The 26,389-nt window shown below is 48.0% G+C and overlaps 10 protein-coding genes across 10 annotated transcripts; 7 read left to right on the forward strand and 3 right to left on the reverse strand.

Annotated features, from left to right (window-relative positions):
- Positions 1 to 227: 227 nt before the first annotated feature.
- FTJAE_3748 (ankyrin) lies at positions 228 to 3,932 on the reverse strand (the record flags this gene model as incomplete). Its single annotated transcript, XM_037350079.1, has 4 exons — positions 228 to 282; positions 339 to 792; positions 841 to 3,252; positions 3,377 to 3,932. The coding sequence occupies 4 exons, from the start codon at positions 3,930 to 3,932 to the stop codon at positions 228 to 230; spliced, it is 3,477 nt and encodes a 1,158-aa protein (XP_037209162.1).
- Positions 3,933 to 4,271: 339 nt separating this feature from the next.
- Positions 4,272 to 5,926, forward strand: FTJAE_3749 (white collar 1; the record flags this gene model as incomplete). Its single annotated transcript, XM_037350080.1, has 2 exons — positions 4,272 to 4,699; positions 4,753 to 5,926. The coding sequence occupies 2 exons, from the start codon at positions 4,272 to 4,274 to the stop codon at positions 5,924 to 5,926; spliced, it is 1,602 nt and encodes a 533-aa protein (XP_037209163.1).
- Positions 5,927 to 7,524: 1,598 nt separating this feature from the next.
- On the forward strand, positions 7,525 to 8,324 carry FTJAE_3750 (uncharacterized protein; the record flags this gene model as incomplete). The annotated part of the gene is made up of 2 exons (XM_037350082.1): positions 7,525 to 7,611; positions 7,671 to 8,324. 2 exons carry the CDS (start codon positions 7,525 to 7,527, stop codon positions 8,322 to 8,324), a joined length of 741 nt encoding a protein of 246 aa, XP_037209164.1.
- Positions 8,325 to 8,959: 635 nt separating this feature from the next.
- FTJAE_3751 (alpha beta-hydrolase) lies at positions 8,960 to 10,490 on the forward strand (the record flags this gene model as incomplete). Its single annotated transcript, XM_037350083.1, has 7 exons — positions 8,960 to 9,064; positions 9,120 to 9,194; positions 9,251 to 9,972; positions 10,023 to 10,173; positions 10,240 to 10,313; positions 10,362 to 10,410; positions 10,470 to 10,490. The coding sequence occupies 7 exons, from the start codon at positions 8,960 to 8,962 to the stop codon at positions 10,488 to 10,490; spliced, it is 1,197 nt and encodes a 398-aa protein (XP_037209165.1).
- A 1,258-nt stretch (positions 10,491 to 11,748) lies between these two features.
- On the reverse strand, positions 11,749 to 13,443 carry FTJAE_3752 (uncharacterized protein; the record flags this gene model as incomplete). The annotated part of the gene is made up of 1 exon (XM_037350084.1): positions 11,749 to 13,443. The coding sequence occupies one exon, from the start codon at positions 13,441 to 13,443 to the stop codon at positions 11,749 to 11,751; it is 1,695 nt and encodes a 564-aa protein (XP_037209166.1).
- Positions 13,444 to 13,839: 396 nt separating this feature from the next.
- On the forward strand, positions 13,840 to 18,091 carry FTJAE_3753 (serine threonine kinase; the record flags this gene model as incomplete). Its single annotated transcript, XM_037350085.1, has 4 exons — positions 13,840 to 14,996; positions 15,058 to 15,139; positions 15,199 to 15,278; positions 15,334 to 18,091. 4 exons carry the CDS (start codon positions 13,840 to 13,842, stop codon positions 18,089 to 18,091), a joined length of 4,077 nt encoding a protein of 1,358 aa, XP_037209167.1.
- Positions 18,092 to 18,716: 625 nt separating this feature from the next.
- On the forward strand, positions 18,717 to 20,960 carry FTJAE_3754 (alkaline ceramidase; the record flags this gene model as incomplete). The annotated part of the gene is made up of 1 exon (XM_037350086.1): positions 18,717 to 20,960. The coding sequence occupies one exon, from the start codon at positions 18,717 to 18,719 to the stop codon at positions 20,958 to 20,960; it is 2,244 nt and encodes a 747-aa protein (XP_037209168.1).
- Positions 20,961 to 21,712: 752 nt separating this feature from the next.
- FTJAE_3755 (Neutral ceramidase) lies at positions 21,713 to 22,854 on the forward strand (the record flags this gene model as incomplete). The annotated part of the gene is made up of 5 exons (XM_037350087.1): positions 21,713 to 21,751; positions 21,801 to 21,823; positions 21,881 to 22,126; positions 22,354 to 22,773; positions 22,821 to 22,854. 5 exons carry the CDS (start codon positions 21,713 to 21,715, stop codon positions 22,852 to 22,854), a joined length of 762 nt encoding a protein of 253 aa, XP_037209169.1.
- A 300-nt stretch (positions 22,855 to 23,154) lies between these two features.
- Positions 23,155 to 24,515, reverse strand: FTJAE_3756 (monocarboxylate transporter 2; the record flags this gene model as incomplete). Its single annotated transcript, XM_037350088.1, has 3 exons — positions 23,155 to 24,051; positions 24,148 to 24,218; positions 24,278 to 24,515. The coding sequence occupies 3 exons, from the start codon at positions 24,513 to 24,515 to the stop codon at positions 23,155 to 23,157; spliced, it is 1,206 nt and encodes a 401-aa protein (XP_037209170.1).
- A 1,271-nt stretch (positions 24,516 to 25,786) lies between these two features.
- On the forward strand, positions 25,787 to 26,335 carry FTJAE_3757 (uncharacterized protein; the record flags this gene model as incomplete). Its single annotated transcript, XM_037350089.1, has 1 exon — positions 25,787 to 26,335. One exon carries the CDS (start codon positions 25,787 to 25,789, stop codon positions 26,333 to 26,335), a length of 549 nt encoding a protein of 182 aa, XP_037209171.1.
- Positions 26,336 to 26,389: the final 54 nt, after the last annotated feature.

Consider the following 26,389-nt stretch of genomic DNA (forward strand, 5'->3'; position numbering starts at 1 on the left):
TCCTGCTCTAACTGTTGAATTTATTCTCACATCGAAAAAGAGCATGTGACCTTAGACATAGTCCAAGTCCCCGAGTAACGCATTCTGAGCATAGACGTATGTAGAAATCGTCGCACTCGCCGCAATTGAATACATGGTCATCCTGTACGCTCAAGGTACAAACTTCACACCATGAAACACCAGGCGTGCACTCTACGATCCCCGCGTCGCAAGATAGAGGCTCCAAATCAGTATATGGACTGGGCAGAGGACTGCATGAGACGCTCGCGGTACCGGCGAGGGCTTTATGTTGCTCCAGTAGTTGTAGCAGGTCGGGTTTATTTGAGCGTTGAGCCCACCAGTTCAAATCTCCACCAATGCTGACCTGGTTCTGTATATGACATCCTTTGGAGAGCAGAAGTCTTGTGACTTCCAAATGGCCGTTGGCCACTGCTGCGAACAAGGGGCTCAGGCCCAGCCAACTTTCGGTGTCTTTATCGACTAAATCAACAGAAAGCAACAACTCTACCATGCTGAGATTTCCATTTCTTGACGCGATGAACAGAGGCGAGAATCCACATGGAGTCTTCTGATTCACAGAGACACCAGGTACCTCGAGAAGAAGCTTCAACACTTCGACATGGTCCCAAAACGCGGCAGCATGCAAAGCTGTCTCGCCATCTATATTCGGAGCTGCAATATTACTTCCTGCTCCGTGTGAGAGTAGTTCCATGACAATTTCGCTGAACCCTCCGGCTGACGCCACGAATAATGGACTATTATTGTCAAATTCCAAGATGTTAATAGTACTTTCTGCGCCATGTGCAAGTAATGCCTTTACGACATCCAAATACCCTTTACCTGCTGCAATAAGCAAAGGTGTCTTGAGACTTTTGTTCTGGATTTCCAGAAGGCGCTGGTGCACTGGCTGTGAATATTGAAGTATCAACTCGACATAACTGGCGTAGCCTTGTTGCGATGCCAGGTGTAGTGGTGTGTTCCCGTCTTCGTTCTCTATCACTAGAGATCCCTCAACACCTAGGCGAAGAAGAAGACCAATGATTTTATCGTGTTCTGTGCCAACACATGCATTATGGAGTGCCGTGTTACCCTTGGAATCCGGAACAGACAGTGTCCTTTCCGCACCATGCTCCAGGAAGAGCTCCACTAGTTCGGTCTGGCCAGAAAATGCCGCAAGATTAAGCGGGTAGCTCCAACGAGGAGATGTAACAAATAAGGAATGGGCCGCCCCAAACTCGAGGAGAACCTTGACCATATCGATGTCGCCAGTTTTCATTGCAGTAAATAGCGGTGTGTCCATGTTAGATGGATGATCCGTTGCTAGAGTGTCAGGTCCATTCTGAAGGATAAGTCTGAGTATTCCAGCATGACCAGCACTAAGGCATGTTTGATGTATGATATTGCCGCCGTGCACGTCTGTGATGTTGAAATCGGCACCTTGCTCTAGTAAATACCTACAGCATTGGATGTGGCCTCCTCTCGCGGCAAGATGTAATGGCGTAAGCCCATACTCATTCTGTGGTGACAAGTCAACGTTCGACTCCACCAAGATCTTCACAATGTCTTCAAAACCGTGTTGGGCTGCTAAATGAAGGCATGTCCATCCGTCGACGTCCGTTATGCTCAAATCGGCATCATGCTGAATGAACCTTTCCACTAATTTGGCTGAGCCGGACACGCACGCCGAAAAGATCGGTGTGCGCCCGAGAGAACCAATCTCATTGACATCTGCGTTTTCCATGAGATTATGTGCCATGTCTATCCAACCGCAATAGAGTACGTATTCCAAAGGGCGAAGCTGTGGCTGAAAGGCTGACTTCGAGGGGTCCACGCCTTGCACAATGTAGTTCACCAACGACTTGAAGCAAGTATTGTTATAGTTCAAAAAGGCTGTCGATAGATCTCTAAGCGATGGGTCCATAAAGCCGAACTTGGCGTGGTACGTCCAATAGCTCGCCGCATACGGAAGAAAGTCTTGCAAACAATTGTCAGGCTGATCGTCCTCGTCCCAGACTTGCGACAAGCTTAGGTATTGAACACAGGCCCTTGCTATCACTGTGTGATGAATCATTTCCCTTTCCATGTTGATAATGTCCCTTGGTTGCATCCAGATGGGTGCTGGCAGATGTTGAACAAGGTATTGGCGCACGGAGAAATGTGGTATGTGAAGTGTCCTATATCCTGGTGATGGATCTTCCTCGTCATAGTGGACTTCCACGAGCGGACCACAGAGTCCCAATATCTCGCCTGTGATATACTCATCGTCGACATCCTCGGGGTAATCATCAGGGTCGAGCTCTTCAAACTGATCGATTAACACGGCTTCGACAACTTTGTAGATGGAAAGAGGGTCGAGTGTAAATGCGGTCCAACGGAGAAGGGCGAAAGTCCGATCTCTGTCCTGATCCGACATGTCCATGATCCTACTCCAGTTTTGGTCATAAATGTGATCAAGACCGGAAGGTGTGTTTTCCACCACTTCCTGAAGTCGTTTCTTGCTCATTGTGTTCCGCAAAGACTGCTCTTGCAGCTTGATCCACAGAAACTGTCCCTGGCACCTTTCTGTCATAGCCTCTGAGATAGCTAACCGCAGATCCTCGCTTTTTCCACTGAGCTTCCTGTCAACAACAGACTGGGAAAAAGCCGCAGTATCCGCCTCAACATCATTCGTGCCGATCTTGTATTCCAGCAAAGCGTCTTTACCCTCGGCAAGGGCTTCTCTGATTTCAGGCTCGTCTCGGCTCACGAGCAAAAGTCTGACGTCGGTGCCTGCTATGACACCCATGACGTCTCGCAGGAACCTGGCAACTGATGAGTCTCCCTTCCCCAAACTGGAGCACTCATCCAATCCGTCTGCTATGAGTACGCAACCTGGCACTGCAGTCACTACTTCCTTGAGTAACTCAACAAGCACCCTTTTAGAGGCATTCTCTGACGAGTTGTTTTCCCAGGTTCGATGAATACACTCAAAAGCATCGTCATTCTTAGCTGTAATCTGACGGTACCATGACCGTAGGGCAGAAAATGGATCCTCCCGGCTTTCATGGTCAGCTGTGAAAAAGAAATGGGCCACTGGCGTATCAAGGGCCTCCGATAGATGGTGGACGATATGAGCACTCAAAACGGTCTTCCCAAAACCTGCAGGCCCGTTTATCCACAGAACGCTTGGCTTGGTTGAGTCCACTGGCGAGAGCCACGATTTGAATATAGGTCTCTCAAATATCCAATCGCAGGTTGTCTCGACGCGCTTGGCTAAGGAATCTTCGTATTTATCGTTTGGGGCAGATTTACCCAGCCAGGACAGTACATCGCGCCGCATTTCAGCTTACTTATGTCAGCCGAACCCTACAAGATGGTACTAGGTAGTAACATTTACACTTGATCCCGTCCTCGATCTTGGTTAGCATTTGACGAATGCCCTCTACCCATGCTGCGCTCTCCAATCCTTCAAAATTTTGGCTTTTGTCCTCTGGCGAAATCAGATTATAAAGTTGCTGCACCAGCTTCTCGAAGACGTCGACCTGCTCGGTGCGATTCTCTTTACCACCAAGAGCCCATTTCAATCGCTTGCCTCTAGACTGCGATAACCCTCCAAACTGCCCGCTCTGTAATCGGGGTCCGGTACGACTTCTTTGGAGGATTGACTCATCGCAGATAGTCTTTGCTATGATTTCCAAGATGCTCTCAATCAGATTCGCCCTCTCTTTGTTGTCGAGTCCACGATGGTGATCGGGCTGTAGTCGCCCATTGGAAATGCCAACGCTGACTCCCCATTGTTCAAATCGGGCTCTAGCCGCTCGGAAACGAGTATTTGATACATGGGTATCGGTATTCGATTCGCGATAGTTTTGAAAGCGTGAAAGTGAGTCCAAACAGGCGCTGAAGAGACCAGCGAGTCCAACAACACCGACGGCGAGGCCAGTCACTTCCATTTTGTTGATGTTGTGTATGTTTAGGAAGAAGGAAATGGAGAGGACTGTGCGTCAGATTATGACATTCCTGTAAGCAGCCGTTTATGCACCAAGACCCAACAAGGCTCTCAGCGAGGCTTCCAGGTCGCCTGTTGGGCCGCTACAAGGCAGACTGCAAGTCACTCATGGCTAACAGCCAATTGGAAGCAGAATAGTTGCATGTCATATTGCGAATTATGCTAGTAAAGCAAATACCTGATAAATGATATTTACGGCTGAAAATAGAAACAGGACGTAGAGAAATCTTCCCCGCCAGCCTCCATCACATTCTCCAATCTGAACAAAGCAACCATTTTTGCAATGTCGGATCCGCTTTCTGTAACAGCGAGTGTCGTCGGTATTGTAGGCGCACTGCTACACGGCTCGAAGCGATTGTACGAGTTTATTGACTCCCTCCAAAATGCCCCAAAGGACATCGCCGCGCTATCGACCGATTTGAGAGCTTTATATGGGATTCTCGCCCATATTACAAATGTCCAGGATAGGCTATCTAGTCACCTCGACCTCTGCGCCAGCTTAAAAGCGCCCTTGGAAAATTGCTTGGAAATATTCGACGAGTTTACTACCTTGCTACAGGGTTTTACTGAGACCTCAAGAAATGGGACCATTCGAATCCGAGTCTGGAGACAAATGGCCTGGGCTTTCAAAGACAAGGAGATCCAGCTTTTCAGAGATACGATTACGACATATAAAGTCTCATTAGATATGGCGTTGAGTGCCATGACATTGTAAGTGCGTAGTGGTATCTAGGTACGGTTTTTTCTAACTTCTATGGCCTTAGTTCTACCATTGTATCATTGAATGAACGGACCAAAAGATTCGAAACAAAATTCAAAGAGGAGTTCAAGGACATCAAATCAAAACTGCAAGCCTTGGACTACGACCGTGTGGAATTGGCTAGCCTAGCAGGGCGTAAAGGTTCTGAATGGCATGGAACAGAGGCCAATTTTGCAATGATCCGTTTCCTCGAGTATACTGAGTCACTCTACGATTCACCTCCAGCCTCCTTCCCTGGATCCCCAATTCAGGATTTGTCTGGGGACTGGGATGCCCTTGATACACAACTAGCGTTGAGGGATACGGCATCATCATGCCAACGCGACGACATCAACAACACCGTGTCATCCACTGGAAAGAAATACGTGGGACTATCCAGTGAAAAAGAATCTTCCCAGCTCATTATCTGTCGATTCAATCCTGATTTACCTAAGGCTGAAGAAAGGATGCCAACGTGGATGGAAGATCTGTTGCTGGGACCGGCAAAACCATTTGCTGATTCAGAATCTGGGAGTCCTTTCAGCATTGATCCCGGCTCGAAAAGACCGAATCAAGCCACGGATCAAGACAATGAGGTAGACCAGCTGCCTAAGGACAAGGCTTCCTCTCCCAAGCCCTCCTCCGAGACCATACATGATAAGTCCAGGGCTCAAATATCCACTGCCTCTGCCGGTCTAACAACACCTGGATCAAAAGACGTCTATAGTCCAAGCGGGTTTGACGTCTTCAAAGCCCTTCATCGAGTTATTACTCGGAAGGATCCGCAGTTCGATATCGGCCAAATCAGAATGTCCTGCTCCTTTGTCGTCTGTGACATTACGCTAGAAGACTGTCCCATAGTTTATGTCTCTTATAGCTTTCGGGCACTCACAGGGTATAGCCGACATGAGGTTCTTGGTAAAAACTGTCGGTTTTTACAATCGCCGGATGGCAAGGTTGATAGAGGCCGGCCTCGGCCGTTCGTGGATAGTGGTACTGTGTATGACCTCAAGAAGAATGTACAGGAAAGACGAGAAATCCAGGTAAGTATAATCAACTATCGGAACGGAGGTAAACCCTTCATGAACTACCTCAGTATTATCCCTATACCCTGGGATACGGACGAGATTCGGTACTATGTCGGTTTTCAGATAGACCTGGTCGAATATCCTGAAGTTTTAACATTAGGATATGTGTAGACACAGTTATACTGATTATCATTAAAAGCTGAGTGGGATTTATCATGTAGTTACACCTCCTGTTTGCCTACCATCTTGGATTCCAACTTTTCCATCCTCCTTAACCTCACCGCATGACACAGATTCCACATGAATACATAGCCCATTACCCCGGCTACCGGCACTGCAACCGCCGCGATCGGCCCAACAATAGCCAACACAGTAAAGCACATGGACGCGCTCTGAAATGCATCGCTATCCCGTAGCATAGTCGTGGCCAGCCCGACTTGCATCGCAGCCAAGATGAGGGCAAAATAGACCGTTGCCACTGTGATGGGCGCCACCATCTGCTTGAAGAAATGACGGTAACTTGAGTATGGGTTGAGATATCCATTGACCAATGCGTGTATGCCACCAGTACGAGAACGGAAACGCCATATCCATTGGATCCGGGGGAGCCGGAGGTTGCCATATTTAAATCGTGGATTGACATCGAGATCTGATGCTTCAAGATGGTCGTTGAAAGAAGAGACGAAAGCGGTCCAGCGTTCCCAGGTGATGGATTTTGAAAGGATGCCTTCAGCTTGTGCAACCCTCTAATCACATTTATCCTGGATCAGCCATGTGTATGACTGAACCATGCCGGCGGCCGTCACCCATAGACTATCGTCACCGCAGCACAGATAGCGCTCCCAAAAGTCAAACGACAGTGAATAATCTGGACATGGCTTCACAAACAACCGGTAGTCGTCGCAAAGCAAGTGCAGGTCCGCTTGCTCAGCGCATACGGTCTTTCGGCCGTACACTAGATGCTGATGTAGAGGTCGTCCAGGCATCGGCTTCCCGACCATCCAAAGCTGGTTATGGATCTCATTCAGCTTGGACACATCCAGCTCGACTCGTAAGTATGTCTCGATGCCATACTCGAAGTTGAGTCGATGGATTGTTTACATAGACATCAGGCAGAACAAGAGTGTCTGGCTTGGACTTCTCAGGAGTAATCGTCTTTTCGGGGATGTGAAACAGTGATACGGATTCATCGAATGGCACTGGCCTGACGGTATTTAGAGTCTGTTGGCGAGAGATTCCGTGCATTGTTAACCAGTGAAGAGGATTCTGCCTTCAGATTTTCTCCAGTATTGTTTGTTCGGATTGATTGTGCAAAAATACAAGTGGAACAAGCGCGCGATAGGTCGGTCATAAGACCAGGATGCTGTCTCTGATAGCTGACGTCACGGTACCTTGCTGATAAATGTTGAGCGTGAGAGAAAATGCAATTGCTGCCAAATGGCTATGACGAAGGAACACAACGTCACTGTGCAGTTCACAAAGTCATTTCGACCAGCTGATTGGTTGCCCTTATGCGAAGGCAGGGGATCTGTAAGCACTTGGGTCACGGAGTGCCTAGAAACGGTGATTCAAGCCGCTGATGTGCCAGCTGTGCCGCAATGACAACGTTAAGCATGCTGAGACAGAATTACGAACAGGAACATACAATGCAAGCCTACTTGACTGATTGCTCAACTGGCTGGAAGCACTGGAGAGAGGGTATTGCCTTTCATGTCCATAGAGCCCTCATAGAATGATTCAGTTCGTAACAGTCAGCATCGCTATTCATCATGAATGCTATATATACTCTCGAGGCCAAGGCCCTCGCAAAAGACGAAGCGCATAGGAAAAGGCTTGAGGAAGAGGTCGAGCTTTCAGTGTGGTGGCTTGATATGCCTCGCTGAGGCGTCATAAGCTTTAAGTATCAATCGAAGAGGTCGAGCGACGTAAGGCGCAGGAGCAAGACAAAGGCAAAGGCGAAAATGTGTGGTTCTCTCGTCGGATCAAAGACGGCCATTTATACCACTGGGCATTATTCATGTACGGGAAGAAATACGAGTTGAGACTCCCCTCGCGACAGAAGTACAAGAACCTACCAAAAGGACATTTCGTCGGATCCTTGGTGCCATCAATCGACTACGAGAGCAAGATCGCGCCTTGGTCCATGCAGGAGGAGATGATGCGGCTTCGACAGGAGAGCCTTGATAGTGAGGGCAAGCCATATGCCCAGGACTACAACATCTGCCAGATTGGCTGGACTAAGCTATCAGAGAAGAGAGTTGATGAGGAATGTGAGGCCGCTCATAAATCGTTTGGCGTATACGTCCTCGGCTTCAACGACTGTCAGAGTTTCTTGCGGCAATTTGCAAAGCGCATCATCAAGGAACCCGAAGACTGCGCCCTCGACTTCCCATGGTTCGAGAAGAATACCAAAACGCCATATCATGAGTTACAGCTTATTCCTGCTGATGAAAACATCAGGGCGTTTCAGTTTTATATGCGGACAGCCATTTATGGTTCTGTGGGCGCGACAGTCGGTGCACCCAAGCGACGTATGGGCACCAATATCAGTCGCAAGAGCCAATGGTGAAGGCAAACGGCAGCAGAGACGGCACAAAAACAAATGACGATGATAACGGATGCTGCGATTGTGATGGTTGTTGCTGCTAAAGCGATATGTCGGCTGTCTATAGCCAGCCGACAGTTAGCATCAGCCTACCCTTTGAGGTATAAATCTATACCTACCAAAGTAGCTATTATTATTATATCTCTAAAACCGCTCTGAGGAAATCCATAATGAAGTAGTGATGGAGGTAGCGACTCTGACACTGCCCAATAGCTTTTCTTCCTAAAGATCGTCACCGGAGGATCGGATTGCACCTCGATGGTAAGTGAGTTATAGACTTCGAACATGACTAGACGATAAGACAATCCTTCAGCACCTCGACCGTTGGTTAACGTTGCTCAGCTTATAAGTATGTTAGTATGGTGTCGACAGGTGTTTCCCAAGTGGGGCTGTTTTTTTAGGCCATATCGGCATCGGCGAACAATTCGGCATCATCTTCGGGCCGAATGCCCGATTGTCAATCCGAATCCAGTCCATGTCTTGAACACTAACCCAGATCCAACATAAAAAGGCCGCAAACGAGCGGCTGAGACACTTGGAGGTGTACCTTTCACCCAGACTCAGCAGACTTACAGGATTCCTACGATATCATATCAATAATGACGGCTCCCGGAGGCAAATATCACATCCACGACCAGCTCGATGTCAAGCAACCCCACCATGAGTCCTTCGCACACTTGTGGAAAACACGCTGGGAGCCTGCGGTATAGTACACTGACTGCCTTTTTATCCTAGATGAGTTGCTCATTGCGAGCATAGGCCGATGACATAACGTACCCATTCCTATACACAGACACGAGAGATTTCAAGGAGATCGCCGAGGAGATGATTAGGGTGAGTGATATATTGAACTATGACTCTGGGTGTTCTGACCATATGTACAACTGAAGCGTGATTTCAAAGAGCCTTACGAATGGAATGCTTTTGCATCAATGTTCGAACCTCATGCTTCCGGTCTCTATGACAAAGCTGAGTCTGCTGAAATGGCAGGGGAGCCAGAGGAGGCATCAGAATATTACCTTCGTGCCGCCAGCGTCTGGTTCATCAGTCGATACCCCGCAATTAGGAACGATATCCAGCGGAATGCATGGGAAAGATCAAAGGTTTCGGTTCTCAAAGGTCTACGCCTGCGAGGCATTGATATGCAAGAGGTGCTCGTGCCACATGAGCAAGGTCTCGAATGTGAGGGTAAGCATATTCCCATCTGGATCTGTTTGCCCGATGGTGCTTCAAAAGATAATCCAGTTCCTATTGTCTTTGGAATGTGCGGCTTAGACGCCTGGAGGCCTGAGATGTCACGTTTTGCCGGCGTCCTTCAAGCTTGTGGACTTGGAATGGTCATTGCAGAGATTCCAGGCACCGGAGACTCTCCTGCCCTAGCCGATGATCCTAAAAGCCCTGATCGCCAGTGGTCAAGCGTGCTGGACTGGATCGAGCAGAACGAGTCCATCGACATCAACAGGGTGGTAGGATGGGGTATCTCGACTGGAGGATACTATGCTACTCGTGCTGCATATACGCATCACGACAGATTCTTAGGCCTGGTCTCTCACGGTGGTGCCGCGCATCATGCCTTCGACTCAAAGTGGCTTGAGAATATCGACTACCGCGAGTTTGCTCACAGGCAAGTGTCTTGGCTCCGTGCTTTACTTCTACTCACAGTAATATGGATAGTGCTTCCGAGGCATTCTCTTGGAAATGGGGCTTCCGGGGAGATACTGGAAGATTTGTGGGGGAGGCTGGTGATCGGTTCTCCCTCCTCAAGGACGGAACTCTCGACAGGACTGAATGTGCTCGCTTACTACTTGTTAACGTATGTTGACTATCAATAGTCTCGACTATGTGAAAAGCTGTGGAACTAATAGAGATATTTCTACAGGGCACGGATGACAGCATATTCCCAATCGATGACCTCTATCTTTGTCTGGAACATGGTCCTCCGAAGGAAGCTAGGTGCGTTTCTCGTGGCCTGCGCTATGTGCAAAGCTAATACTGAAACAGAGTCTTTCGAGGCCAGGGTCATATGGGAGGCAAGGCATCTTATGGCACGGTAATATCATGGATATTGAAACTAGCAGGTAGGAAGGTTGATATGCAAACTGCTATTAGTTTATGGGACTTCAGGCCTAAGCATTAAGTTGCTAGATTTTGCGTCTAGTTAATACCAACAGGGCGAGAGTAGTGGGAACTCAAGTCCTTTCCTTTACAGACCGTAAGGCATTTTATCTGTGAGCTGATGTTGAGAAAGCTATATATCACAACCTCAGGCGACACTTAGTCAAAGGCATGTTGATCTGATATATTTATAATTTGTAAGGTGTTGAATTTCATTGCCTTGAATCTGCAGTTTATCAAGAACGCTTATATATCACGACTCTAACATAGTTAAGTTATGCCTTTTAGGTACAACGTTTAATTATCGTAAGTAGGAATATACTAATTAATTCAATGCCTATCCTTAATTAAAGCCAGATCATTCCGTCTGCATTATAAGCCTAACCTCTAGGTAATCTGTTAAGATGACTATAGTTAAATGTTAGGTTAAACGGAAATTGCATATTCCCTGGAACTGAATCAAATGACTCTTGTCCCCTATCAAAGTTGACTTGATGGTGATAACTACCTGTATCTTCGATTCCGGGTCATTATTGCCTTTATTCTCTACTAACGGCTTTTATCATCGCAAAGTGCCTGTAAAAAGGAAATTCGGTAACTGACTATACTTGTAGCTAAGTACCTCCTACTCCAGACTCTCCAAAATACTTAGATAACGTGATGCAGAAGTACTTTGTGGTTAATATTCACGGAAAAAGGCCGAACAATGATGCAAATCGCTCATGAGAGTACCTTCGTCGGCAAGATTCAGCTTGAGGGAACACAGAGAGCCTGGAAGCATGACTAGAGCACTTTTATGGATATCTGGACCGTGATCAGATATGCGTCCAGAGAGTGATTAATAACCTGACACTGCTTACAGAGTATGCTGTGCCACGGCGGTAGAAGTAATTCGGGACTCAATCGTAAAGTATCTGTTAGTAGACCAACGAGCTCTTCCGCAACTGCTACATAAGGACTCCGTGCTCTTATCAACGTGGACTCTCGCATATTGTTCTGAGTCAAAGGAGAACGCAACGAATTATCGGATTTGCTTCTTGTGTCACAGAGTTCGGATAACACAGGCCAGAGCAGTACCAAACTGCGGTAAGGTTCGGGTTTTAAAAGAGGCTTCAGCCCCCAGGCTATAAAGGTAAAGGACAATAATAAACACATACAGGCCAAATACTCGTCACCCTCACAATAGCCTAAGATCTTGCTTTAGGCTGAAAAGCTAGATATTCGAGCAGTACCAAGCACATATATAGGGATTATTATATTGCATTAGGCTACCTTATGTTCTTGAAAGTGGAACAACTACATGATCATTGAACGCCAGCGCTGGATGCCAATCCTCCTGACTTTTGCTCACTGTCGCACCGCTCTTGAGACACCAGCTCACAGCATTCGCATACGCAGTACCAACTCTAAATGCAAATTGGGTATCTGCGACTTGTGCTGCCCACTTCTGTACATTCTTCGCCTCCTCTTTCCCGAAGGTGTTGCCCTTGGCATATGGACAGACATCCTTGAGTGGCTGCCAGAACGCAATCTCTATTAGCACGAGCCCGAGTGAGTAAATGTCATACTGAGTCATGTATCTCTTTGCCTCGCTACCGATATAATCAGGATGCCGGTAAATGCTTCGTTCGACTTGTGCTGGCGTCTTGGCGGCATCGATGTTGGACTCTTCAGTGTCTTGACGAGAAAACTCAAAACCAACGACTGAAGGACGTAGCAGATCGTTATGAGGACCAAAGTATACTATGCTGTGGCTGCTGATAGCCTTGTGAACCCAGCCACTGCTAAAGAGCTCCGAGTACGCAGATGCAAGGGAGAAGGCGATTTTCATTCGAACTTCGAGTGGGGCTAGATGGAAAGATTGACGGCCCAACCGCCCGTGAAGTGTCATAGGACGAATGTTGGGATTAGGCCATGTGTGTGAGGGCAGCTGATATACGATCCACCAGCATTTATTAACTTCATCTTCTGCAAAGCCTACAGCTTTTAAGATGCAGTCACTTCTGCCTGGCTGAAGCATTGCAACGAGTCGGCCAAGTCGCATTTGTAGCTTCGAGCGGTTGGCCATGGAGCGTTCATCATCCCACGACTTTTTCTCGAACATGACCAGCTCATCGGTCGTCTTCCTTGTCGTGACGAACCTGTCCATGTCCAGCAACCCCAAACCTATGGAGAAATCTCCCATGTTTAGCTGGGGGTTGCCTCGGAGGAAGTTTGTCGTACTCGGAGCTGCAGCAACTGACTTCCTGTCCACCAGCCCGCGGAGTGATGATTCCATCGCTGGACTTCCCTCAAGGGCGTTTCGTAGGAGGGAGACAGTGTTTTCGTCATCTGCCTTCCCAACGATTATGATGTTGACTCTTGTCCAGTCTTGTTTGTACTGAAGACTCTGGCGCTCTGGTAAGAGCTGGTTCAGTTTGTTCGTGTATCTCTCCAGCTCAGCTACGCAGTCGCGAAACTTAGACTTGTTACCCAATGCCCATCGCAGCCGAGCTGGTAAATTGACCTTGAATGTCCCAGCCGGGAAAAAGGCCTTCTGTTCTTTTGAGATCAACGACGGCGCCCCATCCTCCGCCTGTTTCCCAGAAAGTGCCAGGCCCTGCTTGTGAAGTTCTTCATTCCACTTGTACGCCAATTCCTTTTGCCGCTGGCCTACATCCTCCACAGACGTCGACACGATGCCAAACTTGGCTTGCAACTTATTCAAGTCTTGGAAGAGAGCGCTTATACAGTCAAGCGCATTTCGTATCTCTGGAAATATCGGGTGTAGAGCCTCGATCAGTCTGCCTTGCTCTAACCCCGCACTTCGACCCCAGCACTGCAGACGAAACTGCTCGAGCTTCAGCTGCACAAATAGCTCTTCACACTCTTTGGGGAAGTGTATGGCTGTGAGGACTAGGTCGACTGCTCGTTTGGCGCCTTCGTATGTGATTTGGGTGAGGGCGATGATTGAGCCTGGGTCAAGCATCGTGTTTGGCTGCTGAGTTCGTGGCTAGGCTAAGGGTGTGAGCTAGCTAGGATGAGGATGGTTGGTTAGTTGACGTCTGGTGTCGTGGCCGTTAGATCCGATACGTTTGATGTTTGCTTAATTGATGTCAAGTGACACTAGATAATTTTATTCGAGTCATAATCAGTGCAGCCTGATTTCACGGTGTTACGTGGCAGATGCAGCAAGAAAGCCTAGAACTGAATGGACTGGGCTGAGCTGAACTTGGGTGGCTTAGGGTAGCCAATCACAATCCAACCACGAGCGTTATCATGCTATGCAGGCGCAGCGTCTGAGACATATCGAAGCCAAGGCAGATTTCTTGCTTAACTTCGATCTTTCCGCATTCTGAACCCTTCATCTCGTCAAACACTCGGCATGGAGACTATCATAGACCCCTTCAGCCAGATTCTTTGGCAGGCTCCTTCGACCCTACCAGCAGATAGCGTACAGCTTCAGCCAGTAGAGGAAGAAGTCAAAGAGCAGCTCAATCGGAATGAAAACAGGTTTCCAACCTTTCTAGCCCATGTCTCATCTTTGGAAAAGAAAGGTCGCAACACAGAAACTGTTTTCATCGATGAGTACATCCAAGGCTTCACTGAGCGATCATTCATCGATCGCGGGGCAACTTTCTCAGTTGAACGAGCCATCGCAATTCCAAACCCTCAAACAAGCAGTTCAGCCCCCGCAGTCATCCGCCAAAAGCGTGTCGTGGCTCTAAAAACAGTTCGAATCCAGTCTCAATCTGATGATCTACCCAAAGCAGGCTGGGATCACGTATTGCTCGAAATTCGCGCTCTCCTCCACGAAACCCTTCGGTACCACCCCAACGTCGTGCGCCTCGTCGGCTTGTGCTGGGGACCCAACGGAGCATCCGGAAGCGTTTATCCCCAACTTGTTATTGAGCATGCAGAACACGGAACGTTAGAGGATCTGCAGAAGAACTCGAAATCACCACTTCCGTTCGCTGTTAAGCAGAAGTTGTTGTATGATGCGGGGAAAGGTCTCTCGATTATTCACGCCTGCAGCATTATTCACGGCGACATCAAGCGTCAGAACGTACTAATCTTCGCAGATAAATCCAGTCAAGGTGCTTATGTAGCTAAACTGGCTGACTTTGGAGGCGCTGTGTATGGTTCTGAGAAGTATGACTCTTATCGCTTCATTTGCAAGACACCGAGATACGCGGCGCCGGAAACCGACGGCATAGTCACCGCCGAGGCCGCAAAGCTCTGCGACGTCTATTCTTTTGGGTTACTCGTCTGTGAGACTTTTGCAGATGGGGACTTGGCCAATCTCCATTATGAGTTTAGTCCTCATCGCGAGGTGTCGGGGTCCTCGGTGACGCTGGCTCAATTGAAGAGGTCGGGGCGACTTTTACACAGAGCGACGTCTATGATTCAAGATTACTTTGACATGCGTGAGATCAATCAGGATTGTACCGAGATGGTTCTCTATGTACTCGAACAGACGATACAGAAAAACCTGGCGGATAGGTCTTTGGCCAAGGCACAGGCTGCTCTGAGAGGTATCCCGTATGTCAAAACCATATCAGATCGAGTCAAATGGAACCCAACTAATGTCTCGCTACCCTAGGCTTTCAGAAGTCGATGAGTTCTTGAGTAACATAGAACAAATGAATCGCAAGTGGAAGGAGGTTGAAGACAATGAACCTCCGGTGAGTGGCCTTCTTCAGTCAGACAGCTTCTGCCCAGGCTGCAACTAACATTCCGACAGGGAAAGCATGGAATTAGTGCAGATGGTGCTGGGCTATTCTTGGGCACTGTGGGGGCTACCTATGATCCTCAAAATAACACGTAAGAGATACAAACCCTAGTGGACTTAACTCTACCTTACTGAGACTTGTCATAGCCCCGGCTTTCGGCCCATAGTCAAGGCTCCCGTGAACCCGGGCTTCGTTTTTGAGCCCGAGAAGCTAAAGAACATCCTGTCATGGCAACAGCAGGAACATATTCTCCAAGCTCTTCAAGCCATTTCGGAATCTGGTGACCAAAGTCGCGACGTGGAGCTCCATAAGCTCTTTGCCGCCTGGTTTCTCTTCCGATGCCACATCGCCGAGTTCGGCACATCCCTGGATCCCGAAAAAGCGTGCACAGCGCTTCGAAGAGCCGCAAGCGATGCAGTCACCGGATCTGATGATTCAAGCGGGTTTGAGTATCTCGCAGCGTCATGTGTATGGCGCGTGAGCCAAGCCCTGGGACAGACACCACCGGAGCTAATAGCCGTCCTTCCGTCTAGTCTGCAGTGGGCGACTCTTCGAGGTGGCTGGCAGGCTGGTCAAGATCTGGAAGACGCTTTGCCACTGTTGAGTGATGAGCAGAGACGGAACGCAACTGAAACGTACCAGAACGCAAGGAGGCTTGCCAATTATTTCAGTGGAGTTCCTGGTTCACTTGCTTTCTTGCCGCGACATTTGAGAAAAGAGTTTTCCGTCGATAATGTGGAGACACTTCAGCAGGAACTTAGAGAGGAGCTTGGAGGACTTTATGAACAGTCGTTGAAGACCTCACCTGCAACGAACGAGAGTGTTCAGCAAGTGACTCCCTTCGATAACATCTTTGTCAACAGCCGTGGGCATGGAGTTCTACACATGGCTGCAGCCCGCGGACAGGCCAGGACAATCGAACATCTCATCAACACGTTCAAGCTAAACATCGACCTCCCAAACCAAGACTGCGAAGAAACACCGTTAGTCTGTGCTTGTCGAAACGCTCACCTCGAGGCTTCTCTAACACTCCTTCGCCACGGCGCGGATCCAAAAGGTCATCCTCTTGGACAAGACACCCCTCTGCACTGGCTCTGGAGATTTGAACAACACGAGATGATGCCAATGGCTCGAGGTCTGTTGAACGCTGGAGCCCTAATAGATGCCCCGTCGGGTGGTATGAGAGCTGAGGTACTCAAAGCACACGCCGACTGGGAGGGAACGATGTCTATCCAGACGACACCTTTGGGGCGATGTGTACTCTTCCAGAATATTCATGCCGCTCAAGCCCTCATCGCACTTGGAGCAGATCCAATGATTCAAGTTGACGGAAAGTCACCTATACAACTGGCCGCCATGCTAGCATTGCCAAATTTCCTTCGACTATTCTTATATCAGGATCATGATCAATCCAAGATTTCAGGATTATTCAATGGCTTTGACGATCTCACTCTTTTGAAGGCGACTCAGGAGCAAATGGCTGGTAATAGAGATACTTTTTCGCTGCTCAGCCGACTCATCAGAAACGGCCCGAGATATCGTTCTGACGTCGAGGAAACATTTGCCATTTTCAAAGAGCAGAGAGAACTACTGGGTACTTCATCTTCTAGTGGATTGTCAGGAGAAGCGTTGTGCATGCAAATTCGACTTGGGAATCGTGACATTGTGGAAGCGTTACTAAAAATGGGCCATAATCCTGCTGGCTCGCCTGATCATCGACCCATGCGCGAAGCGATCATACTCAATGACACGAAAACATTTCGACTATTAAGAGATCACGGCTGTGAGATCGAAAGTTATCCTGAGTGGCCACGGACTCTACTCAATGACCTGGCGGCGCGACCGGCTTCTTCTCCCCCTGGGACAGTCATAGCGGAAGAGCTCATAGCGTCAGGGGTTTCAGTTACGGACCATCCAGCAGGGACTAGACCGCCTGTTGTTGAAGCTATCTTACATGGATACCTTGACCTGGCAAATCTCCTCATACAGCATGGAGCGCGAATTGGCAGTCCTTATCAATTGGGGCCTGAGCTTCCAAGGATTTCCATCTTCAAGGAGCTTGTTGAGCAACGAACAGAGACATCGCTGGCCATACTCCGATCTCTACTACGACCAAATGACATAACATCCGATCAAGGGCCTGTGCTACATCACAATGAGCAGTTTGACTTTATCGTGGATCACATCGGTGACCCCGCCGAACAACAAAGCGCATGGACTATCCTTGCTTCCTCACCACCAGCCCGCAAGAATGTAGTCGAGGCAGAAATCTACATGGCGCAAATCCAATGCATGCTTTCAGAGAACTCACCATTCGCGACCAAAGAGTGCATAAACTTTGATCATCCAAAACTTGGGACCGCTTTGTGCCGCGCCGCTTTGTTCCAAAATCATTTCCTTGTCGGAAAGCTGCTACGTAGCGGTGCAGATCCCAATATCAGGTTCCGTCAAGACTTTGGACCTGCACAGCGATATTTTGGCGATGGATCACCAATTAATCTCGCGCTGGGTTGCTATGAGGTTGCCATTGAAGGCTGGAGTGAGACTGTACCGGATTCTATGCTGGAGGACATGAGAAGTGCTATAAATGAATTGGAGTCTATTCCGGACTATCCGGAAGAAGCGCTTACTCGAGGAGAGGCACTGAGGAAGCGGCATGAGGATTTACTAAAGCTGCGAGATGATGGATGGGCTATGCAATCGCAGATGGCCAACATGAGCCTTGAGCAGGGGCCGGTTGACCTATCTAATATGAGCGCGGTGCAAGCGCCAGAACTGGAAGAGTCTCAACGGGAGATGTTCCAGGCTACAGAGACAATTATTCGCTGGATGTTTAACTCGCAGCGCTACGGAACAATTGGCAGAGCAGAAATGGCCAGGATCGCAGAAGGCGAGAACGCATAGATTGTCTATCAACAAAGACTATCCAAATAAGTTAGTATACACACTGCTATGCGCCGTTATCAACCTATTCCTGATAAGAAACCTTCGCGTGACCTACAGTTGCACCCACCCACCATCCCAACAAAAGATCCAGCTTCCTATTTCGACCACAAGCTCATAACATATTCGGTACTTCGAGATGCGGGGATTGTCTCTCGTGCCTTGTTTATGGTACTGATGGTTGCCACGTGCCGGGCTATCTCCTTAAAAGAGTACATGCACTGCAACCCACGCGCGATCGGTTAAATGGCTGATATCTCGAATCGGTAGGATTTCCGTATGCGAGATATCGTCAGAGGGGCAGAGATGCATTATTCTTGGCTCTTTTGGGTAATTGCCTCGGTTGTCGTATATATAGTGACTTGGAAGTAATTGAAAGGAGATGGGATTCTTGGTTTTGTGAATGTGATTGCTGAAAAGGATACGACTGGATTGAGGCAGACCGCTTTGGAAGCCACTTATCGCATCACTTTAATCCACGACCAAATGATGAGTAACTACTATAAATACCAGCAGCCATCGCATCTTTTTTGAACATGATTCTTAGAGAGAACACATTCGTTGACCCAATTTTATCGTGGTCATGATGTTCACCGCAACTTATCGCAATCTTTCTTATGTGCTCCTGATATACCTGTGCTTCACCACCTTCCTATTCCAGACAGCTTCATGCCTCGCCGTCCCTTCATCTGAAGATGCTTTCAACGATAATACCAAGCGAGCTGATGACTCTGGTGATGTCTACTTGCTCGGTGTCGGCAAAGCTGACGTGACTGGGCCTGTCGTCGAGCTCAATCTCATGGGATATGCCGATCTGGGACAGATAGGAACGGGCTTGCGCCAGCGACTTTACTCTCGTGCTTTCATCGTGGGTAATCCAGATGAGCCTGAGGAGAGATTTGTATACTTGGTTTTGGATACCCAATCTGGCGATACTGCTGTTCGCAGAGGTATTCTGGAAGGGATCGCGGCTCTTGGATCTGAGTATTCGGTCTACACTTCTGACAATGTCGCCGTCACCGGAACGCATTCACACGCTGGACCGGCAGGTTGGAACAATTACCTCATGCCTCAGATCTCTGCTCTTGGATTCAATCAGCAGGCGTACCAAGCCATCGTGGATGGTGCTGTTCTGTCCGTCCAACGGGCACATGAAAGTCTTACCAAGGGCCGTCTCAGCGTAGGCAAGATTCGCATTGAAGACGTCAACATCAACCGCAGTCTATATGCCTACCAGGCTAATCCAAAGTCTGAACGGGACAAGTACCAGGATGAAGTCGACAAGGAATTGACCATGCTCAAGTTCACTCGCGGCTCAGACAACAAAGTCACTGGTGTGCTAACATGGTTCTCCGTTCATGGCACAAGTCTTTACATGAACAATACCCTTGTCGCTGGTGATAATAAGGGTGTGAGTGCCTATCTACTTGAGCAAGCTGTGCGTGGAACCAGTGGGGCGACTGATGACTTCGTGGCTGGCTTCTCCCAAGCTGCGGTTGCGGATACCACGCCAAATGTTGAAGGGGCTTGGTGCGAAGATGGTTCAGGGCAGAAGTGCGACTTTAAAGATGCGACTTGCGGTGGCAAGATTGAGACTTGTCACGGAAGAGGTCCATTCTGGGGCTTGAATGACGGAGGTACCAAATCATGCTGGGAAATCGGTCGTCGCGTCTTTAAGCAGGCCGATAAGCTGTACAGCCAGATGCAAGGCGGAGATGGCGTTCCGGTCACGGGAAAGAGTGTTCTCGGATATCACTCTTTCCAAGACTTTTCCGACTTCTCCTTTCAACTACCCAACGGCACATCAGCAAAGACCTGTGCTGCAGCCTTCGGGTACTCCTTCGCCGCTGGAACTACCGACGGTCCTGGGTACTTTGACTTTAAGCAGGGTGACTCCGGCGAACCTGATGCTAGTCCCTTCTGGGCTCTCGTATCAAAGTTTCTGCGCAATCCTACCAAGGAGCAAGTCGCATGTCAGTCACCCAAGCCGATTCTTATTGACGCTGGAGAGATTACACTGCCTTATGCTTGGGCTCCCAATATCGTGGATATTCAGATGTTGCGTGTTGGTAATTTCTTCATCATTGTTTCTGCACCTGAGCTTACGACTATGTCTTCGCGACGTTGGCGCAAGAGTATCAGTGATGAGATCGAGAATAGAGGTGGTGTTGAAGGTGATCCTATTGTCGTCGCTGGTGGACCTGGAAATACCTATGCGCACTACTGTACTACGTCTGAAGAGTATGATGTGCAGCGCTACGAAGGCGGCTCAACTGTCCATGGCAGACATAGTCTCGATGCGTACATTAACCTGACTACCAGCTATCTCGGATACCTCCTCCAAGAAAAGGGCGCCTCAAAGCCACCCACCGGTCCATCTGCGCCTGATAATCGCAAGAACTCCATATCTCTCACCACAGGCGTCGTTTACGATAATCCCAAGATTGGCACCAAGTTCGGCGACGTTATCGAGGATGTGAGCAAGTCAGAGTTTTCCGTCGGCGATACCATTGGCGCTAGATTCGTTGCAGCCAATCCAAGGAACAATCTTCACTTGGAGGATACTTACGCGGCAGTTGAGAAGAAGGACGGATCTGAGTGGGTTCAAGTTCGGACTGATGAGGATTGGGACCTTGTTTTTGAGTGGAAGAGACTTGACGGGCTGCTTGGGTCGAGTGAGGTTGCTATTACCTGGGAGACGGGATGGCAGGATGCGAAAGATATTGGTTCCGGGACGTACAGGTTGAGCTATTATGGGGATAGCAAGACTCCTATTACGGGAAAGATCAATGCGTTTACGGGTAGCAGTAGTGAGTTTACTATTTCTTAGATGTCTTAAGCTACATGGACCTACTTCACTCTTTGTTGAGCAGCTCCATATCATAGGTATCCATTGTATTTGCCAAGCTCTGTATATGCATTGAACTAGAGTTCGATAGTATGGAAAACTGTGCATTGCACGTTATCTTAATCTTTATCTAGGTTGCCCCACGAACTCTAACTCTACACGGTGTCTTGATCTCCCAGCATCAAATTCCAGCTTGACTTTTTCCTTAGATCAGATATCTATCGCACCTGTGATCGATGCCGCAAATGGATAATTGCGTGAAAGCCGAGATGAGGGGCTACATGTTGCAGATCATATCAGGCCACTGACCCATGTTGTAGCCACGTAACGCATCTGCATGTTGGTTACTGTCAGCCAAAGAGAACCAGTGATATTGAATCTTATAAATTCGCTTAACGCACAATTTTTATGCCGCCCACGCAGCTATCAGCCACTTCAACCGGCAGATTCCTCCCTCTTCAATTCTCCCCAATTGAGCGATTTTCACATCTTCAACTTCAGCATGTCGAGTGTAGACGCCGATCCCATTCTTCAACCAGACGAGCAGGTGATGCATGCCGTGAATTCACAGAAGTTCAATGCTGAATATTGCTAGGTCTTTGATTATGCCGAATCGTCAATTGGGGCAGTGCGCTTTCACTTCTGAATTATCTACATCGAGGACCAGATTGACAAATGACAGGATGCCGCTTCATCAACAACGAGCATCTCAAGTTCTATCTTGAACTATCGACATGAGAATGGCAGAACGTACCATCGCTACAAAGACGGAAGTAAGAAGCGTTGTCATCCTCAATCGCTGATCTCTAAGAATCTCGCTAGAATACCATCTTCCAAATGACCAGGTTGAGAATGAGCGTCTAGGTATGGTACCATTACGGTTCTAAGCATATCACTAACAGATTAGACCTCCAGCACCACCTTTTCCTCCTGACATTTGGAGATAAACTCGGTCTTGCTCCGCCGAATGACCCTGGTGCAAAGGTCGGACGCGTTCTCGACGTAGGAACGGGAACCGGGATATGGGCCATTGATTACGCTGATGAGCATCCAGAAGCTGAGGTTTGTTCTACACTGGCTGATCCTTCTGGACCCCTATTAACTGCGCAGGTCATTGGGGTTGACCTCTCGCCAATTCAGCCCGCTTTGTGAGTAACCACAGGGTCTTGCTTTTCCCGCTAACAGCTTCAGTGTCCCGCCCAACGTTCGTTTCATTATTGATGACATTGACGAAGACTGGGAACATGGGCAGCCATTTGACTATATCCATAGCAGAATGATGGTCTTCAGTATTAAGAATTGGGAGGACTACATCCGCAAGATCTTCAAGCACGTCTTCAGTCCCCATTCTCATCCCTAATACTAATTTGGGTAGCAATCTTCAACCTGGCGGCTACGCCGAGTTCCAGGAAATCGGTGGTATAATCGTCTCCGATGACGGGACTCTCACCCCGGACCATGCCCTCTCCAAGTGGTGTAACCTCCTCGGGGAAGCTTTTACTAAGCTCGGGTGTACATCCATCGAGTTTGACAAGATCAAAGCTATTATGCAAGAGGTCGGATTTGACGATGTCGTCGATAAAAGGTTCAAGTGGCCTACTAATCCGTGGCCTCGAGAAAAGAAGTATAAAGAGTTGGGGACGTGGAATTATCATAATTCTTCGAATGCTTTGGAATCGCTGACCTTGGCGTCTTTCACGAGAGCTCATGGATGGTCACGCGATGAGGTCATCAGGTTCCTCGTTGACGTCCGGAAGGATCTGCATGATCCTAGTGTTCATGCTTATAATCCCATGTGAGTATCTCTGATGTTATTAAGGGCTAGGGACTAACGAGTAGCAGATGTTCAATTTCTGGAAAGAAACCTGATCTTTAAGAGACACAAGGGATAAGTGAAGACCCTAGATTTGTGTTCGGTATGCACTCCTGGGGTATTTGTCATATGGCCTAGCCTGTCATTTGGAGGTTGTTGTTCTTGTTTATTTCCTAACTCACGTCTGTAAAGACCAAGAAAGCTGGCGAACTATTTGATCCGATGCTACAGTGTAAGTGATTTATATGTTATTAGTCTATGGACTTGGGGGTTCCACGTCCAACCTGATGTCGTCAAGCTGCTCCATGTGTTTCGTGTCGCATCCCTGTCTTAGCAGTTTAAACGGCTTCATCTCAATCAAGACTAGAAGACAGACAAGAGCCTCCAATCCTTACTAACTCCCTTGGCAAAAAGGAACAAAAGAGCCGAGACTGCATATGCCGTGCCACAGAAGAGAACTAAGGCGTTGTAGTGGTTGCCGTCACTTGTTCCTAAGATCAATCCTGAGATAGGAACTCCGGCCAATGTGGCAAAGCTCACCACACCGTAGGCCGTGCCATATCTGGTAGCATATTCCTCTGTTTTGCAGAGCTGAGCTACACATACTGGTGTCAAGCTGAAAGCTGTGCCGCTGAAAAAGCCATAAGTTACAGCGAAGGAAATGACAACAGCGGCATTAGACCTTGCTTGAAGCCATAGGCAAAATATTGACAAGGTAGAGAGAGTTGCGCAAATGATCATGACGTTGAATCGACCAAACTTGTCGGCAACGATTCCGGGTAGACAACGTCCCAAGGTCGATGCTGAGTTCAAAATCGCTAGTATGTTGGGGGAAAGGTCCTTCAGTCCATGGAAAGAGGAGTATGTGGTCATGTATGCTGGAGGCACCAAAACAGCCCAATCCAGGATAAATATTGCCATCATTGTCAGTGTGAACCTGGAATCTTTGAAGCCTTTCCAGTCGAGAACAAGCCGCGATGTTGGATTTGCTGGGAGCCGTGTCTTGAGCAAGGGCAGACTAGCTAGAAAGCACAGCAAGGTGATTAGCGCAAAGCATCGCATCGTCCAGGGAAAGCCGACTAGACGTGAGAGATGCGAAAAGGCAAGGGGATAGCATAGACCTCCGATGCCACCAGCAGTTGTTGCTAGACCAGTCGCTAAACCACGATTTTGCATGAACCAATGTCCAAGGGTGGCGATGCTGGTGGTCCATATGATCGAAGAAGACAGACCTCCCAGACACCCAAAGGCAAGCATAAACTGGTAGTACTCTTCTCATTAAGTGACGTTAGTATTGAACTTTGGTTATCAGGTTGCCATATGGTGCTTCCTACCTGTACAGAAGCTCGTACATACCAGCGACACCACCAAGCCACATGCTCCAGTGGGAAGCAGGTATTTGAGGCCATACCTATCAAATATTGGACCTATCAAATTGTCAGATACGTTGCTTTGAGCGTTTGATGCTTGATATGGGAAGCCTTACCCGCCTGAATGCCCCCAAAGAAGAAAAGAAAGGCAAAAGTGCTGAATATCCACGCGATTTGGGGCTCCGAGTATTTATCGAGTTGATTGACCAGGAGCCATGCTTGGAAAATACCAGTCGAGTTGAGGAGACCTGAGGCTGGGAATAGAGCCAGCCATGCACCCAACACGACGCTATACGCCTTGAACCCACGGTCAGGGTAGGACTCAAAAATAATTGGAATTACGGTGGAAGACATTTTGAAGCCGATGTGGTCGGTGAATCATGCAAAATTGTGAGAGGTTATTCGGGATCAGATTTATTTGCTTGTCAATTGAAGGGCGTGTTGCGGGTCAATCGTTGATTATTACTTCGAACAGTAATAATATTAACCATAAAGGATTAACTACCTTAAGTATCAGAGCATTCAATTAACCATAGGTTGAAATACATGAAACCATCATCTTCTGACATCAGATAACGAACCGGGATGTAAGTATAATTTCAAGTCTATCAGACGCTAAATTTCTATTATTTAACATACTGGTCAAGGGACTCAGTTTGCACCTTTATGCTTTGCTTGAAGTAGTCTCCTTTATAAAGATCAAAATGCCCACATCTATCCAGGTAGAGTAATTGTTTAGGCTCTCGCCACTTGTTGAAGGCCTCTATTTATAATGACATTTGCACCAGGACATCGTGGAAAGCTGACGCAAAATTAGGCAGCAGGAAGTGGCGGGTTCCGCCAAGTTGTATGGATATTACTTATTAGACATCCGGTAACCTGGGACGCGACAACAGAGCAGAGATGTATAGTACTAACACCGTGGGTCATGATAATGCATGGCGAGGTCTCTGGTTGGTGGTACACCCAGCCACGCAGTGTGATGCCATCACACGCGTGAAATTCGATGTTTCGTCGTGAGAGACCCATAGCTGAAACCAGGCGGGGTACTTATGTCAAGAAGGTGGATGGTCAGGAATTTGAGAAGATATGCCAGTTCGTTAAGTATTGATGGATAGGTAGTTAATTGCATGTCGGGACCCGCACATATTTATATCTCTAGAAAGATTCGATTTTCTTTCTAGTTACTAACTCAGAAACCAATACATAGATAGGCTACGGACTTAGCTCTGTACTTTGCCTTCTAATAAAGGACTGTATATCTAGGCTCAGTTCCGGTTCTTGAGCATATAAACTAGGAAAGAGATCTAGGTGAAAATTAATCTGTAGCACAGATGACTAAAGTTAGCCACGTTTAGTAATCCGGTGCTCCTTAGTAATTCTCCCGGATATGATGATACGTAGTTACAGCAATGAAAATTAAACTTCAGCGCACGGACAAGACGGGTGACCATAGACCTCGGCACTTGTGAAAGTCTATGAATGACCAAACGTATAATAATCATGGGTCAGCTATACAGTGTTGACTTGGTTACAGGTCGCTCAGAACACAAGTCTTTCCAATTCCTTTTACTTGTTCCATTGATTTTTGAACTCATCTTTATGAATACTTCAAGATACATACAATGCCTCGCATCATTAGTCACGTCTCCGGCGCAAAATGGGAGAAGGATGGCCCGCAGTCACCAACCCAGAAGTTCTTCAAGCAATATGTCAATGCCGTTGATTCCAAGGGCTACGACACCGGCTCTGGGCTCAAGTTCTACTCCAAGGATGTGGTCTTCCACAACCAGAACAACGCCGTCTACCACGGAGGAGATGAAATGTGGGCGTGGATGAAGAAGCTCTTCGACGTATTTGAGCGCATCCAGCACGACTGGGTCCACCTTGTGGAGATTAAGCGTGATGATGGGACTAGCCAGATATACACTCAGAATATACGGAACCTTTGGCTTCGCGGGAACAAGGAAGTCGAGCCGACTGTTAGCATCCCTCTTACGATGATTGCAATTATTGGGAAGAGTGGAAGCGACGAAACCCCGGAGGGGCTACATTTTAAGGAGGTCTGGCTCTACTGGGATACGGCACTTCTTCTGCCCCATCTCCCTAAAGATGCTGTCGTTTTTAGGACTACGAATGTCTTGCACGGGGATAATGACTTAGCTGAGGAGTAAGAGTTCTATGGTAGTCACATTACTTAGTATAACGCCTCTGCTTCTCTGATAGCC

Source organism: Fusarium tjaetaba, assembly GCF_013396195.1.
Source record: "Fusarium tjaetaba strain NRRL 66243 chromosome Unknown NRRL66243_c0000070, whole genome shotgun sequence".
NCBI classification, from domain to species: Eukaryota; Fungi; Ascomycota; class Sordariomycetes; order Hypocreales; family Nectriaceae; genus Fusarium; species Fusarium tjaetaba.